The sequence below is a fragment of the Plectropomus leopardus genome, chromosome 17, assembly GCF_026936395.1.
Source record: "Plectropomus leopardus strain MGB_pleo_1.0 chromosome 17, ASM2693639v1, whole genome shotgun sequence".
Taxonomy (NCBI): domain Eukaryota; kingdom Metazoa; phylum Chordata; class Actinopteri; order Perciformes; family Serranidae; genus Plectropomus; species Plectropomus leopardus.
In genome coordinates this window covers 30,372,378-30,398,017 of record NC_142192.1, presented here as the reverse complement: position 1 = coordinate 30,398,017, position 25,640 = coordinate 30,372,378, and the positions used below count along the sequence as shown (strand labels likewise).

The following is a 25,640-nucleotide window of genomic DNA, read 5'->3' as shown; positions in this document are numbered from 1 at the left end:
TAACATTAAATATTCATGTCATGTTTAATAATAAAATGAAGTCATTCATACTCAATCGATCCAGATCAGAAAAGGTTGCAGCGATGGTTCACCTTCCATTCAGGCACAGAGAAGCACTTTGTTCTGACATCAGTCATCCAAGAAAAACACTGGAGGTAAAAACATGGCAGCGTCTCACACTTTTAGCTGATTTAGCACTATGTACCTTCCGCTACAACATAAATCTCTACAATGTTGTCTCATTGTCTCTGCTTGCCAAACAATTTTGAGTGTAGCACCTAAATAAAATATTACATATGTATTCCTCCTAAGTTTATGTTGTGCCAACTATACATGAGAAATCTGACAATGATAAAAAGACAAGTTGTGTTCATCACAGTGACCACACAAAGATAATACATATAAAGCACAAAATAGATGAAAGCAATGCATGAAGTGTGCCAATACAAAATTAGAGCCCTGTCACATGACTATGCAGGTAATCTTTTTCTAATTATTGTCTCTCAGCAGTAAACAAGTAACAACAACAACAAAACAACAGCCAACAAAGACAGTGATAAAGCAGCTCCACAGACGAGACAAACATGTTTCACAAATAACTGAGAAAAAAAAGTTTCTTTAAAGAGGTTCTCAGACTGGAGTTCAGTAAGCTGTTCTGTTCATTCAATGTAGTTTTAATTAAGGTTTAAGGTTAATTAGTTGTGGTTCTCAATGCATTTTTCAAATCATTAGTTGAGCAGCAAACCACAATTTGCTATTTAAGGATATAGTGGAATAATGCTGTCCTGAGCAGAGAATGAAGTCGTGTTAATAATAACGTGATCTGAGCTTCTCTGTGGTTTGTTGCATGTACATGTTTGTGCATTGCCCTTACTTTGTGTTGTGCTCATATTGCAGCCTGCTCTAATTCTGAAGTTGTCAAATACAGCCGCTTTGACAGTGCTTTTGGCATAAGATTCCAACACCCAAAGCCACCTTTCATGTCCATGTGACACGCGCCTGGATGGCGTAAGGTGAGAACATGGCCAGACAGAGCTGGTCATAGTATTATTATATGTAGGCTGACAGCGAGAAGGCACCTGCTGCATCAGTATAATACGAGGATAGATGGTGTCATAAACTCGGACAGCACCTGCCACGTGTGCATGATACACAGCAGGATGGTGTCAGGTTGAGACGTTGCCAGTAACCATGTAATATAAGAAACATAAGGGTGCCTGTAGGGTGGGCAGGTGTGGCACTGGATGGGTCCAACAAACCCCAGACTTATGCAGGAGCCTGGTGTTCGTTTCCTGTCTGAATGTGATTTTTTTTTCCCACACACAGACGCAGAAGGATGCCCAAAGCATAATATGTAGAAGTCCACTGCAAAGCTACAACATGTGACAACATGGGATGATAATGTGTTATATATGGCGGTTACTGCAGATATTGGGTTGGGGTTGTTGAGAGGAGTAGTCTACCCTCTGGTACCCCTGATTAACACTGTTAGCTCTGTCAGCAATATTGCAGTTGTTTATGTTTATGGTGTTAGCACTGTTAGCTGCTAACCACCGGGTCAGCCACCTCCATGATTAAAACTCATGAGCTCTGAATTTTGCATAGAAACCTATAAATATGGCGGGATAAATCAAGTAGCCGGCATTTTAATATTCGGCATTTTGCTTCATGGTACTATTCAGGCAAATGAGCATCATTCAAACTGTTTATTTCAACTAGTTCTCTCTCTCTGCTACACAATTTAAAACAGTATTTTGTTCATTTTTGTTAAACAAAAACATATCAAAGGAGTGAAAAACCTACAGGTAGTAGTTAAAAAATATTGCATTATGCAAAGGACTTACTAATTTATTGAATGAACACTAAATTGGCTCCAAACCCTGCAGGATGATTAGTAAGACAATACAGGGCTGTTTCCCAACCTCATCTGAGCATTAAGAGAGCTATATTTAATAAAGGGATAAAAAAGGGATATTTTGCACTAAGATGTCTCCTTGTTAAACAAGATAAACTCAATATTATGTCAAATCACAACCCAGTTGTTGGAAGAGAGTGGTGCCACAGTACATTTCAACAAACTACGGATCCTTTACATTTGTGTAACACTAGGACAAGATGCCTACCAGACCTTTGTTTGAGACCAACAAACCACAAATCATCTGTTTTTTGGCAAGTCATGCACATCCTCCAGCGGCATTTAAGCCATGACTGTTTTTTTAATGACCGTTCACTATGTTTCAACTGGGAATAACGCTCATAACAAAAAGATTTTACCAAATCATGATCTTTTTCAAACCATAACCAAATGCTTTTTGTGCCAAGACCTAACTATAAGTTATCCACAGTGTTGGTATAACACAAAGTTTTGCATATCTGCAACAAAATAATGCACGTGTAACATAGGCCCTATCTGTGGTTTGCAGAAATGTAAATGTCAAAATCTATTCTGGCAATAGGGTTGCATATCAGTGGGCACAGGGATCCAGAATGTCTCACTGGGAAGTAATGATTACAAAAGGATTAAGAAATTTCATATTAGACAACAATATTATGATATTGCATCACAGAAAGGTTAGTAATCTGTGCATGCCAGTGAATTTCCCATCACTCTCCCATAAACACACTTGTGATTCCTTTAAGTTTGCTGAAAACACTCTCTCTTTGCTAAGACATTGTCGGGAAACAGCCGTGCTGCTCTGCACCTTCCCTCCGCCTCCCAAACAGAAAGGGCAGATAAAGTGCAACAACACCTCCAGGCCACTAGCTGCTGCTGTCCTTTTGAGGGAGACACCTCTGCCAGGGGCTGTAGGGGAGCGCCAGCAGCAGGAAGAGGACACCACCAATGATAAGGACGGCCCCTGCACAGCCGATGCACGACACCGACCAGGACAGCTCGTGGTGGAGGGGAACCGTGTGGTCGCTGGCCAGGAAGGCCAGCACGGACTGGTGGAAAACCAGCAGAGAGAGAAGCACCAGGACACCTGTGGGGAAGACAGTGGGCATTCCCACATCCGTTTTGAAACAGGGAGTACTTTTCATGATGCTTACTTGGCTCACTTCCCTCACTTGGGAGTGTCCTAATCATTTTATGTCAAATGAGACCACAATGATCCGTCTCTGGAAACCTCTACTCTACTTTAATCAGGAAATATCTCACGCATTAAAATCACAAAGTTTGCCCACCGTGTCATTGCTTCTACTGACCTGACAGAATAAAGCAGACGGACGCTGGCTTGAGGAAGAACAGGATCTCTTTACTGAGAGACATGGTGATGCATATGGCCCCCATCACCATCAGGAACAAGCTGAACAGAGCCAACATGGCTGCCGCTATATTCAGATCTGCACCAAGAAGGAGGAAAGTGCTGTCATATCATAAACACTAAAGGAATCTAGAAAATGAAACTCCTGTGGTTTCTAGAACTTGACCGGTGTGGTAACTCAGGCTTTTAAGTACTTTGTGCATGATATGTTTTCATGTTTATAAGGGACAGATCATCATTTCATAGGTGTTACAGAAAACAATTATGTAGAGAAACAACCAAACAAGACTTGGAAAAAGTGGCTAAAATTGTAGAATAGTACTGTAAGAAAATTTTAAATATGTAATTGTGATAATTATAAATACAGTTTTTTTCCTAGATTCTTTTTTCTTTTTCCCCCTAGGCATTTTCCCGAAGTTCTAGACATAATAATATACTAAATTGACTAATTTCTTGCAAATTTGTGGATTATTTCTCATTAAATCATCCATTATCTTTTTTCTCATGTGTTTTCAAGAAATCTCATCAATTTGCTCAGGCTTCAATGGTTTGGATACTTGTGAAAGGCTATACAATAAAAGTGATGTTGATCCAGGTTTCAAAGGGTTAATTGCATTTTTACCTCAATCCACCATGCCCCCATACTTGCCCTCCTTCTCCTGTTTACCTGACTGCCCCACCCATCTGCTCCCTCTTCCTACATCAGCCCTGCAGGTCCTGATCATCCCTGCAGACCTGCACCTTGTTTCCTCGTCAGCCTCAGTTCATTTACCGGCCATGATCCACTGCTGTGTGATTTTTGCTCCTGAGCCTCTGTGACTTTCCCACTTCACCTGGCCCTGTACGTGCTTCCTTATCTGTACCTGCCAGCAGCAGCCGTAACACAACCTGACCACCTGCAATAAATCACTGAGCTGATCCTGTCTGCCTGCACTATCTGCATTTGGGTCTTATCCCTGTTCCCTGTGTTTACTGCAGCGTGACAAGATATTTTCAGCGTGAAAGTGGCTGAATGCAGCTACGAATCAAAGATACATATAAAAAACTGTGTATCTATGCAGCAAAGGGTATTTTGACTAACAACTGTTAATAGAGGCTGACAAAGGAGCTGGTGCATAAAGAATGGTGGAGGAACTATTCAGATCCTTCACATAAGTAAAAGAACTAATACCACTCTGTGAAGTCCTGCTTTGAAAATGTAACCTGGGTAGAAGTTAGTCTAATTAAGTCATATACTTGAAGTTTTAGAAGTAAAAGTACCCAATGCAGAAAACTGGACATGGCAAAAGTTTCACTGCAAAAAAATTAATAATTAAACTTTACATTTTCTAGTGAAAAAAAATGAAAAAATTATACCCCAAAACTCAAAATGATTAAAAAAGATGGGGGGACAAAAGTTTGTTGTTTTTGTTTTTTTTTTAAAGGGGGGAACAAACCTCAAAACCTCAAAATTATGTAAAAAAAATGTATCTGAAATGTATCTCAAAACAGTTGGCAAATAATTTTCTGCGAATCATCTGATTAATCAATTAATCATTGCAGCTGTATTTGTACTCATTTTTATGCAAAAAAAAATCTTCATTTATAAAGCATTCAGATAAATGTAGTGGAGTAAAAAATATGTATTTCCTTCTTAAATGTAGCTGTGTAAAAGTATGAAGTCCAGTGAACAGAAAATACTTAAGTAAAGTACAAGTACCTGAAATTTGTACTTAAGTACAGTGCTTGTGTACATAACTGCATAAATCTCCCAAATTGTAATGAAATGTATTCAAGGAGTAAGACATTTGCGATCTCAAATTTTAACAAGCAGTTCTAGTCCATATTTTCTGCTCTCGTGTCTGTATTTATCAAATCAGCACACTGAGGCCTATAGCGTGACAATGATGTGACACCAGCAAACAAAGAGATTCAAATGTACGTCTGTCTTTTTTCATTCAGCATATGGCACCGTGTGATCTTAATACATTATGGAGCTGCCAGCGAAATGAGAGGTTAGACGGCAGCTCTGAGACACTTGAACGCAGCGTAGGTGGAATAGATTTCAAACACTCACAAAGCAGACAATGGCCAACCTGAAAGAGTGCAGCGAGGAGGTGAAGGGAGACAGAGTGAAAAAGGAGAGCACAGAGAAAGATGGGGATGGATCGTGGGAGAGATGACAGTCAGGGGAGTGAGGAATAAAGAGAGAGCATCAGATGGAGGGGCAAAGAGGGCGCTGGGAGAGAGGGAGGCAGCGAGAGGGAGAGGAGAAGACAAATAGAAAGGAGGGAGTGGGTGGATAAGGTGGGACAGCAGTTCAGAGAGGCCAGGAGAGCCAAAAGAGGTGCGTGACTCACTCTTCTGCGTTGTCTTCTGAAACAGCACAGCATTTTCCCCCGTGGTGAAAAACTTGAAGTAGGTGCAGTTTGATTCTGCAGAAGGAAGGAGATGGCAACGAGAAAGAGGTACTGTAAATGACAGAAACAATAACGCGGGATCTGCACACAATCTTGACGAACATCTCATTGACTCCCGGGCAGCCACATCTCTCTCAGCCCCTGTCAACAATGTTCCGTTAAACACAATCAGCCGTGAACGACAATGACAAGCTCAAGGTGACAATGGGATGCTTACTGCGCAATTAGCATTCTGCCGTCCTGATGATGTGTTACAGTAATTAGAGTTTCGGCCATCAAATGGAACGTGACACCTCTATCTATTCCCTCGCACATTCGGGCGCACGAGCAAGAGAAACACACACACACATCAGTCTTAATTAGTGTGATCAAAGCCAAGTCCTCAAAGACTTCTGGGTTGTTTTCTTCAACACAACAGCTATCAGCGTGGCAGCACTGAGAGGAGCTGCACTCAATTCCCAGCAGCTAATAAGGGGTCTCTGCTGCCGGCCACTCAGACAGTAATTGGACTTTTTTCTTTGTACAATCAATCATTTATTTGTCACATGAAATCATACGGAGTGCAACTCTAGTTAAACCTTTCCTTCAACTTGTGCATTGAAATTTTGTCCGTTTTTGCCTCCTTATTTTTCTGAATGGCTAACATTACGTACAAGTTTCAACAATGTTAAAAAAACATTTTAAGGATGTTTGTCATTTCAAATAATGTCCCTATAAGGTTAAATGCTGACCAAGATGTAACGTCTTAACTGTAGCATTCTTAGGATGTTCTGGTGATGTTGAGAAGTGACAGATCATAGAATGTTCTTTAATAAAACATTCCCACAATGTTACATGAGAACAAAGGAAGAACATTTTCAAAGCAACACTCAGGACATGTTATTGATGACTGAGATTACAGAGAATTTTTTCAATTAAAAAAAAAGAACATTTGACATTTTTTTATGTGTATACAAAATGTTACCCTATACCCTAACATTAGTAAAACATTGCACTGGCTGCGTTGTTGCAGTGTTCTCAGAATGTTTTAGGACCAAAAATTGTCAGCCAGGTAGTAATCCATGGTTTCTGGTTGTGGAAAGATTTAACTGCAGTTAGGTTTAGGTTTCCTCTGTTGTTTTACAAATTAAATCCAACACAGACTCAATGAATTCACTGATGGTATTAGACTGGTTTCCATTAGAGATATTTGCAAAACTTTAGCAACATTTCCAAAATGTCAATGAAACACAATAGCAGGATTACCAAGTTTCTACTGAGTGATGTTATGAGACTTCTCCGAGATTCCATTTCAGTTCTATTGTTTCTTTCTTTCTTTCTTTTAATTTAAAATACGTCATTTTCTTGTAACTTTTTACCAATGTCTTGCAAATTTTTCTGTCATTTCTTGTTGAGGTGTTAAAAGACTGGCGACTGTTCCGCATTAGAGCCAAGCAAACAGTGCATCAAGAGGGGGTGTAAATTTCTTAAATTCAAACGTTGCACACGGCAAAATGGCCAATCAAGCTGCAGCAGCAGCAAGTTTCTGAACAGCTCTGAAATGCTCAAGCGATGCCAATAATTGCATCATAGTTCATAATCACCTTGTTTGCAAATTGAATATAGTAACATCAGGACAGAAAAAGTCAATTAAAGTATCGTCAGCAAACTAAGAGAAAAACAATCATGTATGCCATCACATAGGCAAAAACAGCACAGACATTGCTGTTTATTCCCTTGCATTCTTCTCATCATCATCATCATTCTAGATGTTAAAAAGTCAAGGGAAACACCGCAACCCCGTTAACCACTGAGCCAGTAACCCAGTGAAATGTTCCCTCTTGTTTTTGATGAAAATCAAACAGATATCCTGTCTGAAACTGAAAACAAACACACACACAGCTCTCGGTGGACATTTCTCTGTCTCTGCTTTGCTTTTTATGTGAGTCATTCTTCAAAGGGAAGCTCATTCAGGTGAGTCATGGAAAAGGGGAGCAATACTGCAAACAGCTTTAATAATCCTTTTCCTCACTCAGCTAACAAAAGTCCAAAGTTAGATATCCGAATGACATTTTCAACCCCTCAACCTTCGTTGTTTCCATTAACTGTTCTTGTAATAAAACAGACCAGGCAACAGAAGAAAATCTCGACAGTATGTTTCTGCAAACCACTGATGTTACATTTGTATATTTCATGTGTATCACATCAACATTTCTGAAGTAATTTGGTTCTGAATGTGTGTATATGAGCTGATATGGTCATCGGGAGGTGGTGACACCTAGGCGGGTCACCTGCCAAGCTGCAGACCAGAGTCCTGCAACAGCGGGTGACTCACAAAATGGTGATATGCAGGTGTTATTTGTCCTAATTTTATGTTTTAAAAAACGAAATAAATAAATAAAAAACATGCAGGTTGGATTGCAGGTGTTGAATGATAAATATATTAAAATAAAATGTGAATAATAATAATTTAATTTAATGTTTTAATCCTCTTACTGCTGACTGTGTGTGTCTGCGCCAGCTGGAATACAAGAGTCGCTTTTATTAGGTGCGTTACTAAAAGGCACATTAACTGTGGAGATGTGCTGCTTAGTACTGTGAGATGATGCACAAAATATTCATTTGAATTCTATTTCCTGAATTATATTTGTTTTGAAATACATAATCTTAGTTTGCAACATGTTCTTATCCCAAGTTGTCACATTGCTGCTTTGAAGTGGACTTCTGGGTCTACATCTTATGCCTTTATTATCCTTCTGCTGACGTTTCAGGAAGCTGCTACCGATGCTGGTATTTGAACATCTTATTATAGGACTTGCAGTTTCAAGTTAGGTCACAGATCTCATGTCAGCAGGTCAAACAAAAAACAAACAAATAAATAAATTAATAAAAAATGAGAAATTTGATTTAATGTTAAATTAATTAAAGGCAAAACCAGGTAGCTCTTTGGCAATTTGTTCCTCAAAGTTCCTCTTTGCCAGGCTTGTTTCTGACTTTTGAAACAATGTGAAATAAAACTGAGATAAATGCATGTCGAGCCAAACCTTGACAACTCTGACTGCATGACTACAAAATTAAAATCATTTGTTCAGACTAACAAATGAGGAAACAGGTATCGTTGAGGACTTCCGAAATCCAAATGAAGCATCCCTTCACTTGACCCAAAAGCAATTTTGCACTTGCTCTTTTGCTCAGCTTTGTAACAATGACTCAGGCAGTTAGTCAGCACATTCATCCAGTCAGCCATCAAACAGTGAGCCAAGCATCATTTGTCTAGCCAGAGAATCAGGTAGACCTCTCATTCATGCTAACTCGCTCCCTCAAACTGAGCTGTCCAACAAGCTTGAGGGTTTGACAAACGTTCAGTTTGCCAGCTGGTCTGTCAATTATGGTCCTAAAACTCCCTCCCTCACACAGACCAGTCCGCCATCATAAAAGTTACACAGCCAGCCACCCAACCAACCGGTCGGTAAATAAGTGAGTCACCTCCGTTTAGTTCAGCAGGTCCGCAGCTCTCTCTCTCTGGGTCGATATCAGCCACCCACAAGGTCTTGGTGCAGCCCTTCCACAGGCCGTAGTGAGCTGCCAGACATGTCTGCAAAGCCAACATCAGAGAGGTTTTTTTCGAGGCAAGGTCAGCGGTAATATTCTTTTTCCATCCACCACAGTGTTTAGCTTTAGACACCAAAACAGTGATTCATGTCTAACAGGAAATTGCTGGTTGTGGTTTTCAGACCTCAGTTGCTATAAGAAAATATTGCTATTGTATGTTTCTCCAAACCATTTATAGGTTACATTTGTACGTGTCTCACATATTATATCAACACTTCTGAAGTGGCATTGTTCTGATTACATGTATATGAGCTGAGTTTGTCGTCCGGAGGTGAAGAGGGTGATGGCCACTGTTCCAGACCGACAAGCAACAAAACTGGTTCTTTTTAGTGAGTAATTGCTGAAATTTCAGCTGCTTTTCAGCCGTGGTTGTTTTTTAGCAACCCATGGTTCTGTTTCCAGCTGGGGTAAGCCATGAAATGTGGTCGTTTTATAGCAGGTCATTGCTGCATTCCCAGCCAGGTTAGTGCTGTGAAAAGTTATTGTTTTGTTTTTGGTCTTCCGAAGTTGCCACATATTGTTGCTTTCAGTGGATTAATGTGTCTACATATTACACTCTAGGTTTTCCTCTTTGTCTGCTGCAGGATGCTGCTACCAGTGCCAGGATGTCAACAAAAGCACATGATGGGATTACACAACAGAAACACATTGTTATGTTTGGGCAACAAACGCATATGCCTCATATTTTGTGTTCTGCTGAAAACATCTCTAGACAGGATCATAACATCTGGGATATCCAGTGAAACAAGCAGCTTATGAATTAATTTATGCATTAAAAATCCTGTTGATTTTCCCTTTAAATATTTCACCTGGTTGTTATAGAAACTCTTAGGAGGTGCCAGCTCCACCCAGAATTCTGTCCCCACCCCCAGGACTGTCAGGACTACGCCCACAATGGCCACGAAGAATGCCAACTTGATCTGGTGACAGAGCAAAAAGCAAAAGTGAACTTATAATAAATAAAATCACAAATTAGTTAGAAGGAAAATCCACGCATAGCTTAAGATTGCTATTTCGGTGGACAACTCAGAACTGCACTTTTTCCTGTGTGGCTCTCACTGGTTCCCTCAATTGGCACTCAGTCATCAAAACTTTGAGCACCCTGTTTTTAAGTATTCGGGGTGGGAATTACACTCCTCTGAACAACTTGTATATATGTGGAAAAATGTCAAAGTGATGAAACTGAAGAGCCTGAAATCTCCGCTGGCTAAGTCATCTTTGAGCAATTATCCTCCACCTGCAGATTACTGTCATGGTTCTTATGGTTACATAACATTTTATTTCCTTAATGTCAATGAACTGCATTTGATCTTTAGCAAATACTTATTTTCTAACATTAGAAGTCATTCATCTGCTCTTGTGGAGTGTTTCCTGCGCCGTGGAGAGCCTGATTTCTGCTGAAAAGGCAGCTGTATGACTGATTAGTTCCTTAAGCTGCAGAGCACTTTCACACAGCCTGAAGGAGAACACACATTCACACAATATGACACCCAGTCACCTTCCCTTCCTGTGCCTCGCTCATGGCGTGTCCCGTTGATGTCGTCCTGCGGCGCTTGTTCCCCCCAAATGTACTTCGTCCAGTCATGAGGCCGGTCAGAGCTGCAGCACCCTGAGGTGCCGCTCCCGGAGCAGCCACTGCTCCTGGGCCGCCCGGACCCACCGTGCGGCCTTCCTCATCCGTCACAAAAAAGGTAGACCACATGTTATGGCAAAAGGTAAACAACTAAGAGCCAAGATTTCAGTTTTGCCCTTTACAGAAATGATACAATTTTAGCAGTAGAAAAATTAAAGATGGGAGCAAAAACAGAGGAAAACTGTTGTGTATTCTCAGTTTGTGCCCATGAAGAAAACAGAAAAATCACCTGAGACAGTGTTAAAGTAAAGTAATGTCCTAAATGTATCTAAAAGAGAGAAACAGAAGCACAGGGAGAGAGAGGTAGAAAGATAAACTGAAAAAAAAACGACCAAGAGCTAACAGCAAAAAAGTAGCAAAAGTAGAAGAAAAAGTCTCCTCGGAAACAAAACTAAAAACATAAGTCTCTGAAAACTTTATCAGACAAAGGCAGGAATCAGCCTTCTCTCGAGAAAAAGCCTCAGAACAAATGGCGGCTTGGATGACAGATTCAAAACCGATAAATGAATCATCATGAACAAAGAAAAACAGCAAAAATATGTGTGGAAAAGTGAAGCCACTGAGAGTCTTTAGAGGTAGAGGTGGATAAAGTGATGCTTCCTAGAAATAGGAGAAAAAAAAAGAGAACAGAAACTATGTAAGGCATTTATAGACATAATCACCTCAAACAGAGGTTCTGATTTTCTGCACAAACTTCACAGTTTACAGAGATCAGAAAAATACAGACGGAGGAGTGATGCAGGCGGTGACATTGCGGCACATTTCATGGTATAAAAATAAACCAAGACACAGAACATGAACGCTGGTAAACTGAGTGCATGCAGGAGTGTTAGCACTGTGATTTCATCACTGCAAGGCCAAGTCAATCAGATTTTTTTTGTTTTAGAATTTTATAGAGATAAAGCAAGAAATTAAACTTTCTGTGTATACCAACATGTTCCTCATGTCCATACTTCCATAGGCTCACATGCAATCACTTTGGACCCTTAATGATGAAAATTTCTTCACTTCTTTGGGAGTTTCTGTCTTAAGTTTGTTATGTAAACCATTACAAACCATCTCGACAGAAAAAACAAACTAAAAATTCTAGATCATGGATGCCAAAATCACAGAGAACACAGGTTCAGAAGGTGTGAGAACGACAACAAAAGCAAAAACCAAACAGAGCCAAACAAAGATTCTGTTTTCTGTGACTGGAAAGCCAAAACAAAATAAACAAAAATCTCAAATGCTGCTTATATTCAGTTTTTTCTTCAAGTCTTTCATCTTTACTGACATTTGGCTCTAACATGCTTTTTTTTGCATATGGATGTGTGATCTGGATGACGAGGAACACATTTTTAATCTTCATGAACTGGCTAATCTGTGTCCCTACATTTTAATATTGGATATCAGCTTGTTGTAAAGTGGAACAGTTTGAATCTAAATTTTAAAACAGTTCACCTCTCATTCCCAAAGACTTCTGCCACTAAAATAGCACAGATAACAAACAGAGCCTGGTAGCGAGCTGAGGCAACAAAATCCTAATCGAAAAGTTGTTACCAAATACATTTTTTTTTTGTTTGTTTTTTGTTTTTTTTTAGCACATTGACGGCCATTTAACAAGAAAAATATCAACATATGACAGCTTTTATCTTGTGTTTCTAAAGTTAAAGAATTTTAGCTGATACATTATGAATTGTTAATATGTCATATTTCTTGAAGGAAGTGTAGTGTAATGTTTTCCACCAAGAGCAGGATGGGAAATACCCTCGAAAAGAATCTCAAAGTTTTGGAAATAGTGACATGTTAGATCCCCAGTCTTTGCAAAATCTTATAGTGTGAGACTAAAAACGTCTGTGCAGTCGTATAAGTTTAGTGCAGCTACACTCTGCGACATGGATCTTAATAAACTTGGGTACAACATCAAGTTTAATATATGCAGACTGCAATGACATCACCTACTCAATCGCAGACTACAACATCCATCAACGTATAAACAAACATGCGTCATCCTTCTATGCCATACTACTACTGTAGTAAGAGAAAATGTAAACAAACAAATCAACCCCTCGCTTTAGTGGCATTTACATGTGTCAAAAAAGTCTGAAGACGAGGAAGAGGCGAAGAATGTGAGTGCAGTCGTGGCTTGGGAAAAGAGGCCAACTCGGTGTGCCAATTTTGTAACAAGATCTCGAAGTAAATACTAGCATCTACTGGCATTTAGCATTGAGCAGTGTTTACATGCTGCATTTCTGCTGGTTGGTTAGTAGACGTAACAGCAGTCACACAGTGAGAATCTCATCCCAAATTTCTGGCACTTTCAGAATTTTATCCCAGGCTATCTTTGATCCCGTCCTTGAACCTCTCTCTTTTGCAACAGTTTTAGAGCCGCGACCAAAGATATCGCCACATTTCTTTGATGATGGTCATGTTTCTTGTGGGACAGCCCAAAGTCACACAGTGTATACTCACTTTTGTTTATAGGCGTAAGTCAGCCTAAGCAATCGTGTCCGTCAAATGAATGTAATAAAATGAAAATTGTATGTTTGCATGTAAATTGCATGTAAATACCATGGACAAATGGGGTATAGGATTTGTTGCCATAATCATAAAAAAAAGAAAAAATACTTCAACTCTAATGAATCCAACTTACTTCAGATTAACACCTCTTGTTTCTTTGTAATGGTGCAGTGTGAGCACCAACAAATCAAATCTAAAAATGTAACAAAATAAGTCTTCAAACTGTTGTGTATGTAGACCAAAGAAATTCATTGTATGTATTCAGAAGCTTGAGAGAAAAAAAAAGTACAGAACTGCTGAGAGCTTTCTCCAATCACAGATAATTATCTGTGCTGTCTGCTCTACTTTCCCATTAGGACAGAAAAGCAATATAAAAGCACTTAGCATACTGGAATCACAATCAATTATCTATTTTGAGATGTTATGTGACAGCAAACACATAGTGAAAAAAACAGTGCTGAAATCATAACCTGCTATCTATTCTGAGACTCTTTGTGGTACCTCAGCGGCACAAAACCACTCATCGTGTTCGAGCCATAACCAATTATCTATTCCGAGAAGCTCTGAGATGGAGAAGTCACGCGGATACGCTGCGGATGAATTGACTCTTAAACCCTTTATGTCTGTGGGGTGAATGAAGCAGCTGTCCTGCTGCGTTCCACCACGATGTGGTGACAACAGACATGACATGCAGCCCTCCCTCTTGTTAGGAAAAATGAAACACATCCCCTGGGGAGAGCACATAACTCTGTTTTTCCCATCATCGTCTCTGTTGTTAACAAGCGAACAGTGTGCAAGTTTAGTGTTGTTTTACGACCTTCATGGCGTACAGATAATAATGCAAAACTGCACAGTGCAATGCATCAAATATACATTTCAATGCATAGTACATATCCAGTTATGATCTCACATCCCATCAAATTCACTCGACCTTGCTATTCAGATTCAATCAGAGTACCTCATTATGACAATTTGTCAAGTTCTAATGCAAATATCTACAAAATAATGCATTTATGCTGCATCAGCACACCATGGAAAGAAATGCACAAAAGCACTCTATGCACACAATCACATTATTAACAGTAAAAAAGATGCTTTATGTGCAGTATTTCTAAATTTATGTCATCAGGTTCATCAAAAATATATGAACTTTGGGACACACATTTAAAGGTACAGTAGATAAATTTGAATTTGACTTTTTTTTAACTGTCTCTAGTTCCTGAAAGTAGTGCATGAGGTAAAAAAATGCAATGAAATTGCGTTCTCACAGTAATTCTAGTGGCATTTGTACGAATCACAAAAACATCCAGTAAAAAAACTAAGAATTTCCAATGCAGCTGTCCATCACTGCTTGTGAGCTGCAGTCCAACTGTCAAAGTGTCAAATATGAATCAAGATTCTGTTAATAATAATAATATAATAATAATAAGAAGAAGAATAATATAATATATAATAATAAGAATAATAATACATTTAAGCACAGTCAGTATTTTTGATGTGTTTCTTTAAAATACTGCGTCAATTTTTGACATATTGACTTTTTATTTTATTAATTATTAAGTTAAGGAGGAGACAATCATTTTTGACATATAATCATATGTAAATAAAGGAACAAGAAAGGCCATACTTATGTTTCAGTTGGATCAATGGTGAAATGGTAAAATAAATTGAGGAGATCATCAGAAAAACTGATATAATTAGATTTTACACAACTGTCAGCATTTCAATTAATAATCAAATACTGTTAAATATTAACACTAAATGGTCATTTCAGTATAAACTAAGTACTTGATCTATTACTGCCAGTGGTTGCAGAGAAGACGAAGAACAAGTAGTAATTATGATAGAAGTAGAGGAAGAAATAGGACTTATGGTAAAATAGCATTATATTTTACAATATAAATTTTAATCCAGTGCTCTAATCCAAGGAGATATGAAACAAGGGAGCCTGAAGGCATCTGGTGTGTTGTATAAAGGCACTTTGGCATGCATCAGATGCAGGCATCAAACCTGCAGCCATTATGTCACATGACAGGTAACATGAACTGGCATGCTCCCGGGGACACACAACTGATGTTAACAATAATAGTTTTTATCATACAGTTTCTGTTATTAACAACACACCCAAGCAAACGTAAAATGAATGAAACATCTTAGATTATCTAGATTGCATGCCGAATTAAAGCTGTGTGTTGTATATATAAAGTTGTGTACATATATAAAACCACAGCAAACAACAACAAAAAAAGACTGACATCCATCATTACAAAACCAGTTAGCAAGCCTAAAGTTTAATGTTAGTGGTTTAAGAATAAAGTGATCTCTGCAGTCCTTACTCATCCAAACCGAACACGGCTCTCCTTATAAGGCATCCAATTGGCCTCACTGGAAAAGTAGCATTGAAGCACGAGGAAGAAACTCATTACAGCTGCTGCGACCATCGACAAAGACTCTTTAACAAGTTCACCCTCTTAAAATATCCTTCCTACTGTCTCCAAAAATAAGCCGACGTGAAGTCGGCCCTGAGGAGAAAGTTCCTGTGTTATATTAGAGCAAACTGGACTCCATAAACACTCAACGTTTGAAGAAGAAGCCAGTTCAGCTTTATTCCCCCCTCTGGACCAACCAACAGCCCAGCAGCCAAAAACTGTCATGCTGAAATTAGACACATTAGTTTTATTTTTTCACTCTTTAACACGTGCTGCACGCGTGCTCCACAACGCTTGCCGCCACTTCACAAATATCACAACAATGATTTTAACAAGTTGCTGACCTGGTTTTTGTGTGTGTGCTTCTGCTCGGAGTGACGGAGGGCGAGGCGAGGAGAGGGAGTGAGCGAGGGAGAGAGAGGTGGGCGCGTGAGGGAGGGGAAAAGAGGGTGGAGGTCAAAGTAGGAGTCGGTGTTACGTCCGAGGGAGGATGGGGGGTAGGAGGTGGTTTAAGAGTGTACTTGTGTGTGTGTGTGTGTGTGTGTGTGTGTGTGTGTGCGTGCGTGCGTGCATGCGTGCGTGTGTGTGTGTGTGTGTGTGTACCTGTGCACACATACATATAGGGTTGCAGGAATACATAGTTGTGTGTGTGTGTGTGTGTGTGTGTGTGTGTGTGTGTGTGTGTGTGCGCGCGCGCTTGTGCGTGTAACTGTGCATGTGCATGCCTGCATATTAGTTTGCAGGCCCCTGTGTATGTGTGTGTTCCCTGAGCCAAATGCCTCAGTGTGTGTGTGTGTGTGTGTGTGTCCTCAGTCAGAACAGATCTGTGGGTCAGTGATTAGGGTTAGGGTGAAGGTTAGGGTTAGGTAAGTTGTAGTTATAGTCAGTGTTGGGGTAGAGCTGGGTCTGTTGTTTTGACGCTGCACCTTTTCTGTAGCCTGACGTGCTCTTATTGTGAAATATATTACATGTCTCAGTCACACAGACCTCCTGTTTATTTTTGTAAATTGAAAACAATTTCCCACAGTGAAAACAAAACTTTCACAGATAAGAAACAACAAATTATGAAGCCAATCAAGCCACACAAAATACCATCTCTAGTCCTGTGTGTGATTTCTCCTGGCTTCATATGAATAGAGGAAACAGCTGCTAGGCTAACTCATGCACTGGGAAATGCCATAAGCTTATGCTATTAATTTTAGTATGTTGTTGTATACATAGGAACAGACTGTTCTCACTTTGAATATGTCAAATAGTGCCGCTCTGTGAGTGCTTTAAGCATACGAGCATGACGCCAAAAGTCATCCACCGCATCCAACTGTAACACAGCTGGACAGCGTCAGATGAGATGTTTGGTCAGAACCAGTGGCGTCGTTACTTTACACTGGTGAATGGCCAGACGGCACCCAGCACATCCACATGCAATGTGCGCGAGCAGTCTCAGGGAGGTAGATGGATACCACAAATAACTGACTCTTGTGCAGGCATCCAGAGTTGTGGCTAGTGTGGATGTGTGTGGGGTTTTTTTTTCTACACCTTACCATGTGCCTCTTTTGCCTAAACCTTACCGTCCGTGACATTTTTTGCCTAATCCTAACCATCGTGGCAGTCCACATCGGTAACCATGAGCTGTTGTGTAAACATAAAGACCGTGCTGCGTCATCCCACCATGTGCATTTGTTGACATCACGGTAAAATCTCCAATAGCTTTTAGGCTAATTTATGCATTGTAAAACATTCTTCAGAAAATCAATATAACACAATATAATATCCCCACAACGGAAATAAGTAAATGTGCCTTTGTCTGTGTGCGTGTGTGTGTGTGTGTGTGTGTGCATACTTGTGTGTGTTTGTGTGTGTGTGCATGTGCGTGTGCGTGCCTGTGTGCGTGTGTATGAGAGGTATGCAGTCACACTGTAGCTTCTGTAAGTGAATCTGTTTGTTTATGCTAACGTAGACAGTTGTGCTGGATGAGTCTCTTGGCATGAAAATGTCTCTCTCTCTCTCTCTCTCTCACACACACACACACACACACACACACACACAGAAGCCCAGCTCTTTATCTGTGTGTGTATGTTATTCCTCTCTTCCATCTATTTTTGCCCCCCACCTGTTAATGACATTAAAGCCGACCCAGGGGAAAGGGCTGCGGCAGGGGGCTCGTGTCAGCTCCGCTCTGGCTGTGAGGCTCATGTCTGCAGCCACCGCTACGATCCCGCTGATTGAAGAGGGAATTGTAGATTCGTCACCTCGAAAACAAGTTACGCTGCCGGTTGGCTCACATGGTCGGATGTTGGAGCCGTGAGATCAATTCCAACTGGACAGTGAAACCTGACCCCCCTGTCTGCTGACACATGCAATGCAGCCCTTCATCCACAGTGTGTTCAGACCACAAGACGACTGTGATTAGGACTTTGAAAAAGGAGAGTTACAGTCAAAAACTTAACTTTAAAATGTTTATTTTGCTCTATAAAGTGCACTTTAAGGATTAACACTTAAAGGAAAGGAGGCTGCATTGTGAAAACCAACAGTTATCTAGTCTGTGGGTGGATTTTGTCAACTACTTTGACCTGCCCTGCACTGTGATGTTATATTGGCAAAAAAGAGGCGGGTGAAGTACTATTGACAGCTAATCATAGGGGTCTTTTTCATTGGAGCTGGGTTTAGAGAATCACAAACTAAATCAATTTTGTTCAACTTAAACTAACTAAAAAAGCAATGTGCAACAGTCTTTTCAATTTATCATAAAAGTAAGAAAAGAAATGTTTTTCTAAAAACAAAAATAAAAACAAATCAGGTCCAACTAAATTACTTTTTTTGAATCTACAAACACATCTTTTGTCCCACAGACACAATTGAGAAAAAAAAAAGCCAAAACAATGCAAAGGCTTCTGTACAAAACCAAGTAGTTTGTTTCCAAATTCAACATTGATCCAGAAAGATGCAAAACAGACTCCTGCACACTGTCTATCTTGCAGTATCACTTTTATTTGCGATGTTTTGGTACTAAACCTTCATCAGGCAAACAATTTGTGTCAAATGAGAAATGAGTGTTCTTTTGTTTGAGACACTGATATCATCACATGTATATGCTCTAACTCAATGTCTTTACATAATTATAAAAGAATAATTCAGTAATGTTGCTATCCATCTGATCAGAGGGTCATTGTCTGGTCCTCCTGCTTCTATAGAGAGAGAGAGAAAGAGAAAGAGAGAATACTGCAGTCAGATGTGCCTGGCATTGTGATAAATGGTGTATGTGCAAACAAGAAGGTCAGACAGACAAAGACAGACAGATGGAGGACTGAATGAAGGGGAGAGACAGATTAACTAAAAGACAAGAAGAACAGAGGTGAAAGAGGAGAACTAAAGATTGATGGACACACAGACAAGACAGGCTCAGACAGTTACCTCACCGCCGAGCCGGAGCAGCCAAATTAAAATGCACGTCATGCTGAGGTGGACGGCGGAGGCTGATGTACAGCAGCAGTTATCAGCTGATTACATAGTGTTTTTTTATTGATAGTCAGCCATGTAGCTACTGGGAAATACTGGTTTAACACCAGGTAACACTTGTTTTAATGGTTTAATACAGTTATGGGTGAATACCAAAAAGAATTTGCTGAAGCCTTCAAACCTTCAACCTTCGATCTTTTGTCCCATGAAGCAAGACAGCTGATAAGGTGAATGTATTGATTGCTTCATTTATTAAAGCTGAAGCCTCTTTTAATGTGCTACAGCTCTCATAGTCTGACATTGCAGTACCATTCTCTTAACCATTATTCTTAATGCAAGTTAAGGTCTTCTCAGATAAAAAAAAAAATCATTTTTTTAATGAGTTGAGTGGACAGGTGGTCAATCTGACAGGTGGAGCAAAAAGTGGACGCAGTCCCGTAAACTTGTCGTGGTCATGCTTGTCCAGCCTATTCACCAGAGGACTGTGTTGTACATTTCAGCAAACTATTATTACATTACATTACATGTAATATGTGAGTTGACTTTGTCATGAGGTGGGTGGTTGGATGCTAAACTGCAGATCACTGCAGAACATCTTTTGAGACCAAAAAACTACAAAAACAGTTGTGTTTTAGCAACCACTTGCTGTCTTTCCAACACGGATAGTGGGACGAAAAGCAGTTGTTTTTTACAGAGACATTTCTGTATGTCCAGCAGGGATTGTGCCACCTGAACTGCATTTTAAGCCAAAACACGATCTTTTCCCAAACCATAACCAAGTGTTTTATGTACTTAAACATGTTAACTGCAGAATAATTGAACCATAAAGTTCCAAAGAATTCACTACATAACAATATACAAATGTAACCTTGGTTGGCAGAAATGTGAAATGCTAACATGTTATCTGATGATTGGGTTGGTATATCTCACAAACACCCACTGCAGGACTTGAACTGTCGTTTTCTTTGCGACCCAAAGTGTTTCATCACATAATGATATTCATCATGCTCTTGTCTTGAAGTCATGATAGGATATACATACCCTCAATCAGTTGACACAGCTGGAGCAGCACACTTCATGACTAAACTCAACACCAGACTCAACACATACTCAACTCACTAGTAAACTAACCTACTGAACTCATCTGAGAGCACGTTATGTTATTTCAGTTGTGGACTTTTTTTTTTTGATATTTTCTATTTTTACTGCTTGTCTATTCAAGAGTGCAGCAAGTGAAAATAGTACCACAACCACAAAAGTTCCACATCAGACGCAGCCGTTTTAGTAGCTTTCGAAAAATCTTCAACGACGCTTTACTTTCCTTTGGGAGGTTTATGCTCTCTGTAGTGTCTGCAGTGCAAGGCCAAAAAATTATGTCATCATGAATTTTGCATAAAGTGCAAAGGCTCTACAAGATGTCAGTCATTAGATTCGTCTGGTTCCTAGGCCACAGTTCTCATACAAAAGTGGCCTTGTAAATTAATCTCAAGAAAAAGCAACTGAGTTACTGATTTCTTTTAAATTATTATGATGTGTTATTGCTACTTCCCAACTATTTAATGATCCAAACAAAGTACACCTGACTTACTTTTTATTTATCCTTTTATTTAGAGAGGAAAGGGTGACTTTGCACCAGGCTTCACAGCTATTGGTTTACTGGAGCAACTGAAGATTGGTGTCTTGTTCAAGGACAATTGGACATTAAGTATTCAAGAAAAAAAAGAGTGTTATTTATTCACTTTCTCCTCCCAGCTCACTCAGCCAATCAAGCAATACATAGACTACTGCCCTTCTGGTGTGCTGACGTTTTCAATAAACGTAGGGGCTAAAAAAAATGCATCTTTTATGGAAAACTGCAGTACTTAATGGGCCTATGTGTCAGCTCTTCATGCAGTGGTGAGCCCTAACCATAAGATGGCACTCCCTGGCAGGGAGGCATGCAGGGTGGGAGGGGTGTAAAGCATGATACTGAGCGGCTCTGATCCTTCAGACATGCACCGAGTCAGAAGCCTGAACTCTGAACTTGTGCGTTGCAGGGAGGTCTGATGGGATTACAACAACTCAAAGGGGCAAGAGGATTCATTAGGATGCATGACCTGTTGGGGACAAACAAACTTCAGTTCAGGCTCATGCTTGCAGACTGAGAATGTGCGTCGTAACAATTTTTGTCCCATCATGTTATATACAAACTATATTAGTTGACGGATCAGCAGAGTTGCAAAGTTCAGGCTGAGTAGAGAGATTCCCCCAAATTTCTCTGCCCCAGTACCACAGGCGTATTTGTCTATACCTTGTTAACATGTTCAAAGAGCTTTACAGCAACACAGTCAGTACACTTTAACATGATTTTAGAAAAAGTCAAATTATTGTGTTAGTCCAACAAAAACTGGACTTTTAAGTACATAGATATGTAGTGTGTTAACATGTCAATCTGACTGGAAATTTTTCAGTTGGACTGTCACCCTTAAATAATATGGCTGGGGGTCGCTTTAGTCTTTCATGTATGCGCCTAAATCGGACCTGAAGTGGTTAAGGTGTTCTGCATATGCTCTTTAGTCGCCGCGCCGTAGAAAAAAGCTGGGAAAAACAAAAGGAGAAAAAGAAGGGAAGAAAACAAAACAAGATGAAAGTATAAACATGGTGAGTGCTAGAGCAAGAACCACGCATTTTTGGACAGATGAGGAGACACATTTTGGTGTTTGATGAAATAGGTCAACTAGAGGAAGATCCAATAGCATCTAGCTGAAAGGGGACATATCGCCACCTACCGAGGTGGAGTTGGACATACTTCCATCAATCCATACTTAATCAATTTTCTCCCAGTGCTTGTATACTAGGACAAGGCCAGCAGTCCAATTAAATAGTTTTAACAAGCTATAACCGTAGCTCAACTTAACTGTGCATGTAATCGTGCCGGCTGGCAAAAGAGAAAATCAGAATCAGAGGTACATGGAAATGTGTACATTTTTTGCACATGGAGAGTTTTTTCTGTAGTTAGGTTTAAGCAATAAGAAACATTGGCTAAAATCCGTGAAACATTGAATTTTGGTTAAATCTCATGAATCGTGTCGCATGTAAAGCATAATAATGATATTATGACGACAAGCAGGTACAGTATTGCAAGATTGGATATATTGGATATAAAACACTTTGTCTGAGTTTTGTTCTGCTATAATTACCATAACACATCATCAAGACACTTTTTGCATATGGTTCTTTGGACTGTGACCTGCAGGTCATCGGTGACGCAGGTAGATAATTATCTCCCATTGTCTTTAGTACAATTACAAGTGAAGACGGAGGACAGCTGCTGATGGAGGGATGAATAACAAGGTCACAGATGAAGAGAAGAATAAAAAATTACTGTGTATAGAGAAGTTTGTGTTTGTGTGCCTCTGCCTACATCAGTTATGAGTCAGAGTTTCAGAGGGAGGGATCAGGAGGAAGAGATGAGCTTGATTAGACACCCCAGCAGGATGCCATCATCTCCGTTTGTTTCCTCAAAAGCCCTCTTTTCTGCTTTCCAAACTTATTTCATATCTTTCTCCAGTTCTGTCCTTTGATGACAATCTCCTTTTCTCTCTCCGAGTCAGCCGCTGCCTTAAATCAGCCAGAAAGAAAAGAAGCTGACACAGCTCTGCTCCCACTGTGCTAACATAATGAGCTTATAACTCTGAAAAATATATGAATACATGTATAAAATCACAATTACTCCAAGCTAACTGAGCTCCTGACCTTGGATATTTCACTATGTAGATCAGATTTGAATCAGTATTGGTATGTGTAGTATGTTGTGTCCCGCTGTCTTGTAGGTGGACATGTCCGGCCTCATCAGGCAGCTGGCTGACCTGGGAGGGTAGTTGGCTTGATTAGGCTCACCTGGGCCTTGCAGGCTATAAAAGATGGGCCAGATACTTACTTGTTCTCTCCCTTCAGCAGACATCCACTCTGCATTTTTTCCTTTTGGTTTTGCACTTTGAACACCTCAACAGCAAGCCTGAAACACATCCAGGCTTGGCTTTCATGACTGACTTTGTCAATTTACACAGTCCATTGTTCACTGAAGTTCATCTCAGTTGAATAAATTATGATGGTTTTCACTAAATCTCTTTTGTAGGCTCCCTCCATGTCACATTCACTGAGCCATTTTGTAACATTTATAACAAAAAATGCTTTTGCAGAAAGACCAGTTCCAACTGGCCGCATTCTCTAGAGACGCCACCCATGTGTGTTAAATGTGGATGCGCCCAGTGGCATCTGGGCGCATCCATCAAATTACAACACCACTGGTTGTGTTTGAGCATGCTTTCATCTGACGCCATGAAGAAGCATTCAGGTTGAGGTGGCCTTTGTACACCAAAAGCACTGACACTGCGGTACTATTTGATGAGTCTGGAGTGAGATCCAGCTGCACTGAACATAATCCAGGAAGCGCTTTCTTTTGTCACCACATGCTGAATATAATCTGTGATGGGTTTTTGTTTTTTTTGGTTTTGGTTTTTATTTACGTTACAGTATGTGTTTTAGGGAATTTATAAACAGGTTAAAACTGAATTAAATCAGCATAAATGCTTCCAAGATATAATTGGATGAACACAGCATTTTCCATCTATCATTGGTCTTTGGACTGTGGAATATTTGGAAAAACATTATGTATGAGCAAAAAGAAAAATCTTTCCTATCTCTGTCAATCACCATTACTTGGTGTTTGTGACCTCAACTTGTGGTGACCACTTGGATAATTTAGTTAAAAAACAAGATGTGGACTGGGTCGATGAAGAAATAATCATACTGTTGTCATAACATAAAATGTAAAGAAACATAAAGTTTCAATATAATGTCCAAATTTAACCAATCCATAGGTTTGTTTGTGAGGCTGAAACATATTATTTTAAGAGCAGCAACAAGGTGCAAGCCATCATTATGCAAACAGCTGGTTTTCACAGGCAACAAAGCCTCTGCTTGTTTTACAATTTTGTTATCAAATAGCTTAAATCAGACACATTTCTATTCCATTTTCTTGTTCTCTCTCTCATTTAACTAAAGGCTGAACTTTTCGAGGTTATATAAGGCCATTTGTAATAGCACTGCAGCTTGTATGAGGTGTCAATCAAATGCTTTATCAGACAATAAAGTTTTCTAACCCGCAGTTTGAGCAGAAATATTCAAATTTATTCATAGTCTCATTCCTGTGTGGTTGTTTAATATGTGCTTATCTCGCTCTGGAAACTATAATGTATCTGTCAGTCCTACACTGACTGAAATGCTTTTACCACATCAAGAGCTTTGTTTCGTTCTGGCATGAATACATTTGGGGGATAAAATTATTTCCTGACATCTATCATTCAACAGCACTAGAAAAAAAGAGAGCTGGTCTGTAAAAATAGCAGGATTTTTTGCAAGGCAGGAACTCAATGTACCTGTTGGCGCACCAGAAACGTCCCTTCATGGAGATCAACCATCCATGAGAGTCATTTCATTTGCATATGGACATAAAAAGATGATGTTAAACAACTTGGAAATATTATTTGATGGTTTCTGATTTTATTGTATTTTGACCTGGATGCATTTAAGAGTCTATGACCCTCAACTAAAACAGGTAGAGTTAATACATTTTTAAAGTAAGGGCTCCATATGATAATCCTTTCTGCAGTTTGGGGCCTATTTCTGCCTTATACATACAAAAGTTTGCTCTTTAACCCTTTGAAACCTGGATTGACATTACTTTAGGACAAAGTGGGCAAAGTGGCTCCATTTTGTCAGAAACTATGGGTGAAAAGGCAATGAGCAGCTTGGCAAAAAAATAGAACGTATAGAGAATATATATTTATCATAATTGTGTAATTAAAATTATGTTATAAAAATATAATTATTCTATGCACTTATTTAAGGTTATTACTTATAACTGTCATTTTCTTGTACTTTTTAAGTTTTTATTTTTTGATAATTTTAAGGTAATTGTTTTCTTTCATTGCTCATTGCCTTCTTCCCAGGTTTTTGAAATAAATCAAGCCAAATTGCCCAGGCTAAATATCACATAGCCAGGGTAAATGGCTTAAGAACAAAGAAAACACATGTAACAATAAAGTAATAAGCAAACATTGAATTTACTCTAAGAAAATACAGGGCAGTTGCAGGACAACAAACTTGTTTAACATTACACCCACTTAAATGTAAATTATGAAACTTAATTTCCTGCATCAGTCCCTGAACCATGAGCTGCATCAGAACCAGTGATCCAGGAAGCCCTCAACTCTGATCAAATCCTTTTAGAGTGTTAGTTAACATGAAGAGTCTATATAATTTTGTCTTTCGCTGGAAGTGCATTTTCACTTCCGTTTCAGAAGCTTTCCAGACCCGACTTAAA

General features: G+C 39.5%; 1 protein-coding gene across 2 annotated transcripts; it reads right to left on the bottom strand.

Moving 5' to 3' along the window:
• Nucleotides 1-16,270, bottom strand: LOC121958075 (voltage-dependent calcium channel gamma-6 subunit-like). 2 transcript variants are annotated; one of them, XM_042506935.2, is made up of 7 exons: nucleotides 16,162-16,270; nucleotides 10,752-11,486; nucleotides 10,063-10,173; nucleotides 9,128-9,236; nucleotides 5,603-5,677; nucleotides 3,205-3,342; nucleotides 1-2,981 (listed from the first exon to the last, which is right to left on the bottom strand). In XM_042506935.2, the coding sequence occupies exons 2-7, from the start codon at nucleotides 10,953-10,955 to the stop codon at nucleotides 2,761-2,763; spliced, it is 858 nt and encodes a 285-aa protein (XP_042362869.2). In that variant the 5' UTR covers nucleotides 10,956-11,486; nucleotides 16,162-16,270; the 3' UTR covers nucleotides 1-2,760. The 2 variants fall into 2 exon arrangements, with proteins under 2 accessions (XP_042362869.2, XP_087946634.1); XM_088090508.1 differs by lacking the exon at nucleotides 16,162-16,270 and adding an exon at nucleotides 15,725-16,053.
• Nucleotides 16,271-25,640: the final 9,370 nt, after the last annotated feature.

What these genes read in the sequence shown, in the direction of transcription:
- LOC121958075 (XM_042506935.2), bottom strand. Translation starts at nt 10,955, where the DNA reads ATGTGGTCTACCTTTTTTGTGACGGATGAGGAAGGCCGCACGGTGGGT. An exon ending in ACCTGCTGAACTAAACGGAG is followed by an intron (nt 5,678 to 9,127) that starts GTGACTCACTTA and finishes TTCCTTCTGCAG; the next exon opens with AATCAAACTGCACCTACTTC. An exon ending in TCAGAAGACAACGCAGAAGA is followed by an intron (nt 3,343 to 5,602) that starts GTGAGTCACGCA and finishes TTCTTGGTGCAG; the next exon opens with ATCTGAATATAGCGGCAGCC.